This window comes from Salvelinus namaycush, chromosome 27 (genome assembly GCF_016432855.1).
Source record: "Salvelinus namaycush isolate Seneca chromosome 27, SaNama_1.0, whole genome shotgun sequence".
Lineage (NCBI taxonomy): Eukaryota > Metazoa > Chordata > Actinopteri > Salmoniformes > Salmonidae > Salvelinus > Salvelinus namaycush.
In genome coordinates, this window is record NC_052333.1 from 3,631,282 (window position 1) to 3,644,403 (window position 13,122).

The following is a 13,122-nucleotide window of genomic DNA, read 5'->3' on the forward strand; positions in this document are numbered from 1 at the left end:
CTGGCAAGAACATGTTACTGAGTGGTTCAGGGGTATGACAGGATCAGTAGCTAGCTACAGTAATTTGATTGTACAACTTGATAAATGATTATACTTACATCCAATCAGATGGAATTAAGTAAACGACATAAGATCTAACTGGTAATGTCATTGGCAATTGTGCTCTTTCATCATGAATGGCCATATACTCGAATAGGCCATCCTACCTATCCCTAGCCCAATATTGGACTAAAGGTGCTTAACATTACTCCTTAGGCTCAGTTGAAGGACCTTACATGTTCTATTTAAAGGGCGAATTGGCTATGGATGCCAAAACAGCCAAATACTCCCTCTAAACCTGAATCGATTCACAATTGCGGTACGGTTCTAGAAACAAATCCCTCGACTTTCATATCACATCAAAATACACACGTACTGTAGACTGTTTTTAACCGGTTTTAACACAGTTGCAGCCAACAGTATAGTTTCAGTTACACGTTTGTGGCGTCTGTCTTCCGTTTACACACAGGTGAACACAGTGTGTTCCGTTTACACACAGGAGACGCAGATAGCTAATTAGCACAGGTAGTCAGTCCACTCTGTCTTCCATCTGTGAGCTGTAAATGGCCAGTAAGAACCCTAATCCTGTAAAGGTATCAATTCAACCTTTTAGTTTGACAATTATTTCTCGCTGATATGTAAGATAAGGTCCTTATGCTTCCAAAACCATATTGCAAGCGATCCATGTTAATGTTCAGATCGAGCGTCGCGGTTCTTATTTACAAAACTCCCGCCTACAGAAGACACCTTTTCCCAATGATCCTTATGTGTAATGTAATTGAACTGAGTCACGATTAAGGGTTAACTTTTCCCCAATGTCCTAGGACTAGGTAATGACCTTGCTGTAAATTAAACTGTCAACTGACACATTATTCCCTACTTGTTTGATTCCACGTAAGAGGTTTATGGATGATTTATAAATAAACTAACAATGTTTTGTGCTCAAGTTGATATTTTTTTAAATATATTTTGGGGGCGCATGACAAGGAGTGGCACAAACAGATCTGGGACCAGGCTAGAGAAGTCTTTTTTTGCGCGTGCGCAGAAACGTAATTTCACGACAAGACACGTACAAGGGGTTGTGTTTCATTTAAAGGGTTCACACTTACAGTTGTATGTAAAGAAAAGCGTTACAATTTCAGGTCCAAAACATGAGCACACTATGGATGGGAAACGTGAGTATCGAACTGTTTCAATCGATTTTTTTTTTTAACACTTCCGCTTATTTGCCAGCATACTAACGTTATTTGGTTAGCTAGCTAACGTTAGTGGCTACCTAAATAACGTTAAGTGGCTAGCTAACGTTAGCTAACTGACTTGGTTTATTTGTGCTAAGCTAACTTGATGCAGATGGTACTGCATTTTGACACCTAATGAGTAGCTAAACACAGCCTTTATAACATTTGCAGGTGACGTGTGGTAGCTAACTTATCTACGTTAGCATGTTATGATAACGTCTTACTGTGTTTGTTATGATAGTTGGAGCCCTACATGGACGAGAAGTTCATTACCCGAGCCTTCGGCACCATGGGGGAGTTGGTGGTGAGTGTACGGATTATACGCAACAAGATGACTGGGTGAGTTTTTTCGCTAACGTTAGGGCGTTTGACCTGAAAGTGTAGATCTGGTAACGTTAGCTACAATAAATAGCCACACCAATCTGTTGACATGACAAGGCGTAGCCAGGACAAACATATTTCAACAATTTTACTGATATAGTCGATAGCACGTTTTTGGCTCATTCAGTAATTTTTACCTGAAAGTAGATTCCTGTTGCAAAGTGTTTTAAAGTACAGTTGATATTGCTAAACATTGAAAATGATCATTTAGCTACTTCCTGTTGTCATGGCTTTTTGATTTATGGCGGAGTGTCAAAACTGTTCAAATTCGGTTTAGCTGTACAAATTCATAATCAGTATGCTGAAATAAATTGTGATATTTTGAAGACCAATACATATGTTCCTCCCTACACAAGTCACACTTGTGTTCAGATTACTTGTATTTTGGTAAATTAGTACCTTCTAAACTGCATACCCACCAGTATTTACGAAGTGGTCACTCAAGACTGAAAAATGATTAGCTTATTCTACTGTAATCAATAGCGCATGCAAATGAGTCACTCACAACGGTATTGTCTTGAAGTCAATGGAACTGGGACAATAACAGGAGCAACATGTACTGTTTGCTCTCTTCTAGCAGTTACGAGCATTGGGCCAGTAACCGGAAAGGTCTCTGGTTCAAATCCCAGAGCCGACTAGGTTAAAAATCGGTCTGTGCCCTTGAGCAAGGCACTTAACCCTGATTTGTATGTCAGCTGTAAGACACTCTGGTTAAGAGCTTCTGCTAAATGACCTAAATGTAATGAACTTGGGTATACTACATCTGTTTATAGATGACAACCTGTAATAGCCATTTATCAAGTTCTATATCTGAGAAGATTATTTTTGGTAGATGGCCAATACGGAGAAGGAAACGCAACATTTTTTTGACTGGATAATTTAAACGAATAACCACCTCACATCTGTTTCTAAATAGAGGCAGGGGTTGGGTTTCTTTTAAATGATAGCTTAACTCTCAAATCCATTAATTCATGTGAGACCAGAGACTTTTATAGGAGCAGCCCCCCCCAAAATGGCTAAAGCACCACTTACACCTTCCATGAGTACTCTTGCGATTGAAGGCTCCGTTGTGAGACTGGCTCGGCATACTTTGAAATTTTTCCAAACTCAGTCTTCTTCAGACTGGTCTGTCTGTCAAAGAACAGGAGTTACCAAACTACAGAAGTAGATGAGAAGATGGCAATGGGTTTATGGGATTGCTAGTAATTTGTAAACAATGACCCATTCCTGTTTTACTTTGTGATGGTAATGACATTTGTGTATTACTGAGTGTTTATGGGTAATATGAACAAGGCTTAAGTTCCACTACAGACTGGATTGAGTATGAAAAAGAAAAAAAAACACTGATCAAAATAAACAGATCAATATCTTTGCTTTAGTACCAATCGATTTTGTTGGATCGTGGTCACTATGGACTTTTATGCTAACTTCACCAATCTGAGGTAAAAATATTTGTATTTCTTGTAATTCTTGTGTAGTGAAAACGTTAGTCTGTGTGATGTAGTCACATGGTCGGTCCGCCATTGGGAAATTAGCGTACTGTAACATAATTTAAATTAACACACTCACACATTTTTACAACAATTACATCTAATTCTTCCTACTTTAAGAGTTAAAAAATGCTCCTAACCATAATTTAACCAGGCACTCTAAACTAGAGCGTCCATCGGGTCTCTGCAGCAGGCTGAAGGTTTGACCTCCCTACAAGGAGTGGCATGATAGCACAAACCGACTGGTACCCAGGCTATAGCGACACACAATACACCGCTAAAAGAAGCCATCCTTTTGAATGCAACATTGGACCGATATGTCTTCTCTGTGTTGCTCATCAGTAGGGGTGCAGCAGGCTACTGCTTCGTGGAGCTGACAGATGAAGCCACAGCTGAGCGGTGTCTTCGTAAAGTCAATGGAAAAGCACTACCAGGAGCCACACCGGTAAATATACCGTTTAACAAGGCTACTTGGATGTCATAGATTCTAGTAAGCATCCCGAATGGCACCCCATCCCCCATATAGTTCACTACTTTTGACCAGAGCCCTATGGCACCCTATCCCCTATATAGTTCACTACTTTTGACCAGAGCCCTATGGCACCCTATCCCCTATATAGTTCACTACTTTTGACCAGAGCCCTATGGCACCCCATCCCCTATATAGTTCACTACTTTTGACCAGAGCCCTATGGCACCCCATCCCCTATATAGTTCACTACTTTTGACCAGAGCCCTATGGCACCCCATCCCCTATATAGTTCACTACTTTTGACCAGAGCCCTATGGCACCCTATCCCCTATGCAGACCTAAATTGTAACCGTTTATAAATGCTCCCTTTCGGTGACTTGAGCCAAACACAAGATCTGTATGCCATTAGCCACATTTTAGCTTTTGTAATAGGTTAATGCATATTGTCATCATATTGTAAATGATAATTTTTAAAGGAAGCCTTTTTGTACTTAACAGCCTAGAAGATTCAAGTTAAACCGGGCCACCTTTGGGAAGCAAGGAGAAAGCGGGTATATCAACCAGCTTGATTGTAAGTCAAACTGTATGTCATGAGATGCTGTATAGAAGCGTTGGAAATTAATGGCAAAATTCCTTTTTTCCTTCTCTCTGCTACAGTCCACTCTATTCTCTGTTTGTTGGGGATCTCACACCTGAAGTGGATGACGGGATGCTCTACGAGTTCTTTTACAACCGCTACCCATCCTGTCGTGGGGGGAAGGTGGTGCTGGATGGCACGGGGAACTCCAAGTGAGTCCAGCAGGGTGTTATAATCACTATGCTGCGTTTCCATACATCCAGATTTATGTGATTTAAAAAAAAAAATATATATATTTAACTAGTCAAGTCTGTTAAGAACAAATTCTTATTTACAGTGACGACTACCAAAAAGCCCCCTGCGGCGACGGGGACTGGGATACTTTTTAAAAAAAAGAATTAAATAAAAAATATAGGACAAAACATATCACGACAAGAGACAACACTATATAGAGACCTAAGATGACAACATAGCATAGCAGCAACACAGCACGACGAGAGTGCGGTAGCAGCACAACACGACCACAGCGCGGCAGCGGCGCGACCACAGCGCAGGGTAGAGACATTATTGTGCACAGACAACAGCACAAAGGGCAAGAAGGTAGAGAAGAAAATACATAACGTGAAGTAGATGGCATGACAAGGCTATTTCCACTACATCTACTGTTGCTAGTACACTAAAGGCTATCCTACTATTCATTATAATATGGTCACTACTTCTACACCAGGGTTGGGCAATTCCAGTCGTTGGGGGGGGCCTGATTGGAGTCACAGTTTTGCCCCAGCCAACACACCTGACTCCAATAATCATCTAATCATGATCTCCAGTTTAGAATGCAATTTTGGATTAATCAGCTGTGTTTGTTTTTCCATCCCTAACAGTGTGACATCAATCAGGCCCTCGAGGACTGGAGTTGACCACCCCTGTTCTACACTAACAGTTTAAATGTCTAAACTTCTTCCGCTACATGTACCAAACAAGTCTTCACAGCTGAAGCTTTCTAGTTATTTACTTGCTTTGTTTGAGTGTTTCTCTTGTTTCCAGGGGTTGTGGGTTTGTCCAGTTCCCAGACCAGAGGCTTCAGAAGCTGGCGCTGGAGGAGTGTCAGGGAGCGGTGGGGCTCGGGAGCAAGCCATTACGACTGAGCCTAGCTGCTAACAAGTGAGTTATATTTCAATTCTTACTGTGTTAAAATTCTATAAGCCGTCTCCAGACATGGCTTATATAGTGTAGTAAGAACTTGCGTTCTTCATTTGTAAAACCAGGGTTGTAGCATAACCCGTTAGTTTTCCAAACCATCTTTACATGACCATAAGACACCTTCTCGTCGAACATCTCATTCCAAAATCATTAGCATTAATATGGAGTTGGTCCCCCCTTTGCTACTATAACAGCCTCCACCCTTCTGGGAAGGTTTTCTGCTAGATGTTGGAAGATTGCTGCGAGGGACTTGCTTCCATTCAGCCACAAGAGCATTCGTGAGGTCGGGCACTGATGTGGCGTAATTAGGCCTGGCTCGCAGTCAGCGTTCTAATTCATCTCAAAGGTGCTTGATGGGGTTGAGGTCAGGGCTCTATGCTGGCCAGTCAAGTTCTTCCACACTGATCTTGACAAACCAGTTCAGTATGGACCTTGCTTTGTGAGCTGGGACATTGTCATGCTGAAACAGGAAAGGGCCTTCCTCAAACTGTTGTCACAATGTTGGAAGCACAGAACTGTCTAGAATGTCATTGTATGTTGTTGAGTTTTCCCTTTACTGGAACTAAGGGGCCTAGGCCGAACCATGAAGAACAGCCCCAGACCATTTACAGTTCGCACTATGGATTGGGGCAGGTAGTGTTCTCCTGGCATCCGCCAAACCCAGATTCGTCTGTCGGACTGCCAGATGGTGAAGCGTGATTCATCACTCCAGAGAACACGTTTCCACTGCTCCAGAGTCCAATGGTGGCGAGCTTTACACCACTCCAGCCGACACTTGGCATTTGCACATGGTAATCTTAGGTTTGTGTATGGCTGCTCTGGCATGGAAACCCATTTTCATGAAGCTCCCAACGAACAGTTATTGTGCTGAAGTTGATCCAGAGGCAGTTTGGAACTCGGTAGTGAGTGTTGCAACTGAGAACAGACGATTTTTATGTGCTTCAACACTCGGCTGTCCCGTTCTGTGAGCTTGTGTGGCCTACCACTTCGTGGCTGAGCCGTTGTTGCTCCTAGACGTTTCCACTTCGCAATAACAGCCCTTACAGTTGACCAGGGCAGAAATTTTATGAATTGACTTGTTGAAAAGGTAGCATCCTATGACGGTGCCATGTTGAAAGTCACTGTGCTCTTCAGTAAGGCCATTCTTCTGACAATGTTTGTCTATGGAGATTTTATACACCTGTCAACAACGGATGTGGCTGAAATGGCTTTATCCACTAATTTTGAAGGGGTGTCCACATACTTGTGTATATAGTCTATGCTAAGCTGTGTCTATGTCCTACGTATTATTTGACTATTCCGCTCGTCAGTCTTTTTGCAAAGCTCTCAAGAAGACCTGAGTAGAGTATCTTTTTTTTTTTTTTTACTCATAAAGATATGGGTTTAATCATTATCCGATTCCTCGGGTTACACATAATGTGCTCTCTCTCAATTCAATTTCAATCTAAGGGCTTTATTGTCATGGGAAACATATGTTAACATTGCCAAAGCAAGTGAAGTAAATAATAAACAATAATAAAAATGAACCGTAAACATTACACTCACAAAAGTTCCAAAAGTATAAAGACATTACAAATGTCATTATGTGCAAATAGTTAAAGTACAAAAGGGAAAATAAATAGCCATAAATATGGGTTGTATTTACAGTGGTGTTCTTCACTGGTTGCCTTTTTCTTGTGGCAACAGGTCACAAATCTTGCTGCTGTGTCTCTCGCTGCCCCCCCCTCCTTTTTAGAACTCGGCATAATCAATCAGACAGCAGGGGGTGGGGGTCACACGGAGGAGGCTACAGACACAACCAGAACCAATACAATCAGCACAATCAACAGCCGTACGGTAGTGGATGGGGCTCTTGGGGCTACGACCAGAATGGAGGCAACTATGGCGGCTACAACTACAACCAGTATGATTACACACAGAATCCTGCACAGGTAAGATTGCATCCCTTTACCGGTGACGTGTTGCGTAGCTCAACGTCACTTGTTGTTAGCCATGCAATATTAACACCTTCATGCCTTGTGTTTTCCTTCATGTAGTTATGACTTTTCAATATACACCGTCATTTTATTAAAAACTAATTTAACATTTCAGGAAAATGAAGCTTTTGAAGATGATGGTCTGGAAGGTTGGTGTTTTGTGTTTTTTCCCTACTTGTTTTTCACCAGACTAGTTTGGACGATGAGCTAAAAGATTCTTGAGGAATTTTAGGTGGTTCATAATGGACATCGATTGATATCCTGCATGTTCAGAGGATTTAACAATATATGTAATTTAGCGAAGGTGAGTTGGACTCATGCTTTTGTGATGAGGTAGACCTGCCTGCAACTTCAGAATCATTTGTCTCTCTCGGCCCAAGGGGAACTTCCTCCTAGATCTAATGGTTAAAAGCATTGGTTTCCCCGTTAGAGAGACTGGGGTTCAGATCCCATACGTGACAGCAGCGGGGATCAAATAATCACTGTGGCAACCTTTCCCTCCATTGTAGATCCTAACCCAGAGCTGGATGTGGTGGAAGCCAACAGGAAGTTTATGGAACACAGCGAGGAACTGTATGATGCCCTTATCGAGTGCCACTGGCAACCCTTGGAATCCTCGGAACAAACCTTTGGAACTACGAGTACCCTTCCAGAACCTGTCTACTGTTGAGGCAATATCCTCTTGCTATGTTATTTGGCCTTTCATATTATATTCTGTAGGCTAAAGACATCCCCAGTCCTTGACAATAATTGCCATTTGCTTACAGACATTGTTTGATAATCAACAAAAATGATTTATTTTGTGCATCTATTAACATCTTTTTTTTTCTTTTTTAACAAAAAAAAACAGTGGACACGTGGCTCATCCTGTACCTAAGAATAGCTTCCCATTTTCATGTCCTATGTCCGTATCCTAAATGGCCCTCTATTCATCTAAGTGCAGCATAGCTTTTTTTTTTCCCCCCAGGGCTCGAAGGTCACTGGTCAAAAGGTAGTGCACTATATAGGGAATTAGTGCCATTTCAGTGTTTTAAAAAAAATAATGTTTTATTCATGTATTTTCCCTTCTCAATTGAGGAGTAAGTGATTGAGTAATCTGCAGTGTTACACTGCCTTCTGTCTGTTTCCATATGTGTTTTGTAAAGTAAGAATAAACATATGTATCATGTTGCCAGGTAGAAATGTCCTATAGAATGTCCCAACAAAAATGACAGTTGTTTCCAGTCTCATAGAGTTTAGCAAACGTACAATGTTGTGGAACGGCTGCAGATAGAAATGACATGTCACAGACCTTCTACATGTCACAGAGCTGAGGTGATTCCTTCTACATGTCACAGAGCTGAGGTGATTCCTTCTACATGTCACAGAGCTGAGGTGATTCCTTCTACATGTCACAGAGCTGAGGTGATTCCTTCTACGTGTCACAGAGCTGAGGTGATTCCTTCTACGTGTCACAGAGCTGAGGCGATTCCTTCTACATGTCACAGAGCTGAGGTGATTCCTTCTACATGTCACAGAGCTGAGGTGATTCCTTCTACATGTCACAGAGCTGAGGTGATTCCTTCTACGTGTCACAGCTGAGGTGATTCCTTCTACGTGTCACAGACCTGAGGTGATTCCTTCTACGTGTCACAGACCTGAGGTGATTCCTTCTACGTGTCACAGACCTGAGGTGATTCCTTCTACGTGTCACAGACCTGAGGTGATTCCTTCTACGTGTCACAGACCTGAGGTGATTCCTTCTACGTGTCACAGACCTGAGGTGATTCCTTCTACATGTCACAGAGCTGAGGTGATTTCCTTCTACATGTCACAGAGCTGAGGTGATTTCCTTCTACATGTCACAGAGCTGAGGTGATTTCCTTCTACATGTCACAGAGCTGAGGTGATTTCCTTCTACATGTCACAGAGCTGAGGTGATTTCCTTCTACATGTCACAGAGCTGAGGTGATTTCCTTCTACATGTCACAGAGCTGAGGTGATTTCCTTCTACATGTCACAGAGCTGAGGTGATTTCCTTCTACATGTCACAGAGCTGAGGTGATTTCCTTCTACATGTCACAGAGCTGAGGTGATTTCCTTCTACATGTCACAGAGCTGAGGTGATTTCCTTCTACATGTCACAGAGCTGAGGTGATTCTTCCATTTTTTTCCTATCTCAACGTTCCAAAACATTGTACGCTGCTTAATGTGCCCCGGCCTCTATTGAGTGAGAGGGCTCCGCATGGCCGGTTCAATCAACAGAAAACCACATAACAGTCGCAAGGTTTCCCAGTGACTAAAGGGGAGGCATGGACTACCATAGCCAGAGGGACCTCCATTGAATGAATCCCATGGTGGACAGGATTTGAGATTATTTTGCATGACTAGGTTTACTCTGAGTTTGTGTTTTTAGTTTGAATTCCTTTTTGTAATCCTCTTCTGCAGTTGAGAGACTTCTTCCTCCTTTTATTTGACTTATCTATGTACATATTGTTTTTTAACAAAATTACGATCCCTTTTTATAAACTGATTTGATTGACTATCCACTTCATTACCATACGCTTTACTCACAACCAAGGCCTGTATGCAATGACAGATGACAGTTTTGGACAATGATGTATATAATGCAGTGTTCATGTGCTAGTCAGAACTAGGAAACTCTGAAATATCTGCCTTGGTAACTGGGTGGATGTGTAGAACTACAACCAGTTAGCAAGTTGTACATTTCCTAGTTCTGACTGGCACTTGAATGCGGCATTAAACACTGGATTGCTGAAGCTATGTATTGGCAGTTGAGAGGGGTTGAAGACACCGGTCGGCCATATTGGCACTCCCCAGTGGAAGAAGTCCTCCATAGGAATTAATGGAATTTACTGTGTTTCAAGGACAAAATTACATGTATTTGATTTTTTTTTTTTTTTGTTGTAGTGGGGACGTTAACATTTAGTATTAAAAACAATTTGAAGGATAAAAAAAATATGACTAGTTAAAGGTTACATGAAGAAAAAAAAGTGTGTGTGTATATATATACACACACAATTTTTCTTTACATTGATCTCACATAACTTGTATGCATTATAGTGTCTGTAATAGAATAAACGTGTCAAAAACCAATAGCATTTCTATAGCTTACAAAATGTTGTACAATTGAGTACCAAACAGATTTTGGGGCTACCGAGTGGCGCAGCGGTCTAAGGCACTGCATCCGTGGTTCGATTCCAGGCTGTATCACAACCGGCCGTGATTGGGAGTCCTATAGGGCGGTGCACAATTGGCCCAGCGTCGTCCGGGTTTGGCCGGGGTCATTGTAAATAAGAGTGTTCTTAACTGACATGCCTAGTTAATAAATAAACCAAAAGATGGCTACGCGGTGTCTTTAACGAAGCGTTCCCTGTCAGCAGAGAGGAAGAGCGGGGATTCAACTCGGTGGAAATCTGTCTCACCTCCAGCAGGTGGCTTTTTTCCCGTCTCGTCATTTGGTAAACAAAACAATTGCTTATTTCCTACGTGAGGTTTATTTGCTCGAATATACGTTTCGTAATGCGTAAATTACTACGAGTGAACTGATAAGTATGATACGTGACATACCCGGCAACTTTGAGAAAAAGCACATGGGCGTTGTCTCAAAATGGCTATGCATATTCATAACATGAGGCTAGAAATATATTGAATGCAGGCGGTTGACGTCAACAATTATCGAATATTTAAAAATGGGTGAGACGTATCCACCAATCCAAAGAAAGGATAGGCGGGAGCTAGACAGCCGGTAATGCGCTTCGTGGACAACGACTCCCATTGTTTGGGGAGGAGAGACATTTATCTTGTCAGTTTATCCAAAATCTTGCTGTCAGTTATCCAGGGTTTATACACATCATTGGTGTTGGGAGGGTGGCTTTTTGACGAAGGTGCAAAGCGGATGTTTGCTACAGCCAGCTAAACAAGTAAGAATGTATTATTTTCCGTTTCAAGCGAACTAGGTATAGCTCATGGTGAATTAAAAAGGCACATTTTGTTGACACGGTTTTTCAATTCGCTGTGGGGTTGTCTTCCGCACATGATGTTTCTGTGGTAACTAACGTTGCTAGCTAACGGATATTTACAGCAGCTTCAGACTCGGATGCCTGTCGGCAATCATAGTCGTCATTTCAATTATATAAGTTAGAGCACTCATCATTAGATAGCTAGCTACGTCCTAATAAACATAAGTTATCTAGTTTTATGGATAACATGAGTTAGGTAGTTTGCTACATTAGTTAAATCTAGTTAGCTATCTAACGTTAAGACTAGCTGTAAATAATTTGATTTACCTAACGTTAGCTAGTTACATTGTGAAGGAACTACCCAGCAACTAGGGCTAACGCTTGCTTGTGTCCCACTTTGAGCAAGCTAGCCAGAGATTGAGGAGGCATGTGGCAGTCTGATATTTTGGGATTGAGTATCTGGTCTTCACTCTGGCACTCACTGCCACTGTCTGTGTTTCTTGGACCCCCCCCCCTGTCTAATGGGATGTAATGAACATAACGTCGATTAGCTAATGGTTATCCTAGACACCCTTACTAAGAAAAGCTATTGTTGAACTGACCCAGACGGATTACAAAAGTGTGTAGTCATTACTTTTAACAGATACTATTGTAATGTCAAATCATACTTCACACTTCATTATGAATCTATGACAGCACTTCTCTCCAGTTAGGACTAGGCATTTTAGCTGTTTTGTAACTTGTGACACATTCATTAGGCCTATCTTAGGACAAACTTGTTTTGATAACATTCTCTGTACTCACAGTGATGTATTGATAGCAAAACAAAAAACGAGTTTCTACTTTCTCCTCCCCCAGAGTTTTTCACCCACCTACCTACACTACCGTTCAAAAGTTTGGGGTCACTTAGAAATGTCCTTGTTTTTTAAAGAAAAGCACATTTTTTTTGTCCATTTAAAATAACATCAAATTGATCAGTGTAGACATTGTTAATGTTGTGAATGACTGTTGTAGCTGGAAACGGCAGATTTTTTTTTTAATGGAATATCTACATAGGCGTAGAGGCCCATTTATCAGCAGCCATCACTCCTTTGTTCCAATGGCATGTTGTGTTAGCTAATCCAAGTTTATCATTTCAAAAGGCTAATTGATCATTAAAAAAACCTTTTGCAATTATGTTAGCACAGCTGAAAACTGTTGTGCTGATTTTAAAGAAGCAATAATTGCCCTTCTTTAGACTAGTTGAGTATCTGGAGCAGCAGCATTTGTGGGTTCGATTACAGGCTCAAAATGGCCAGAAACAAAGAACTTTCTTCTGAAACTCGTCAGTCTATTCTTGTTCTGAGAAATGAAGGCTATTCCATGCGAGAAATTGCCAAGAAACTGAAGATCTCGTACAACGCTGTGTACTACTCCGTTCACAGAACAGCGCAAACTGGCTCAAACCAGAACAGAAACAGGAGTGGGAGACCCCGGTGCACAACTGAGCAAGAGGACAAGTACATTAGAGTGTCTAGTTTGAGAAACAGACGGCTCACAGGTCCTCAACTGGCAGCTTCATTAAATAGTACCCTTAAAACACCAGTCTCAACGTCAACAGTGAAGAGGCGACTCCGGGATGCTGGCCTTCTAGGCAGAGTTGTAAAGAAAAAGCCAAATCTCAGACTGGCCAATAAAAATAAAAGATTAAGATGGGCAAATGAGCACAGACACTGGACAGAGGAAGATTGGAAAAAAGTGTTATGGACAGACGAATCTAAGTTTGAGGTGTTCGGATCACAAAGAAC

The 13,122-nt window shown here is 41.6% G+C and overlaps 1 protein-coding gene across 3 annotated transcripts; it reads left to right on the top strand.

The window, feature by feature from the left end:
- The first annotated feature begins 1,078 nt into the window (after positions 1-1,078).
- On the top strand, positions 1,079-10,469 carry LOC120022481 (tRNA selenocysteine 1-associated protein 1-like). 3 transcript variants are annotated; one of them, XR_005472605.1, is made up of 10 exons: positions 1,079-1,214; positions 1,519-1,616; positions 3,491-3,593; positions 4,119-4,171; positions 4,278-4,409; positions 5,242-5,358; positions 7,133-7,328; positions 7,489-7,522; positions 7,883-9,475; positions 9,507-10,469. XR_005472605.1 is itself a non-coding variant. In XM_038966401.1 (9 exons), the coding sequence occupies exons 1-9, from the start codon at positions 1,191-1,193 to the stop codon at positions 8,041-8,043; spliced, it is 918 nt and encodes a 305-aa protein (XP_038822329.1). In that variant the 5' UTR covers positions 1,079-1,190; the 3' UTR covers positions 8,044-10,469. The 3 variants fall into 3 exon arrangements, 2 of the variants coding, with proteins under 2 accessions (XP_038822329.1, XP_038822330.1); XM_038966401.1 differs by having other exon boundaries at positions 7,883-10,469; XM_038966402.1 differs by having other exon boundaries at positions 3,494-3,593; positions 7,883-10,469.
- Positions 10,470-13,122: the final 2,653 nt, after the last annotated feature.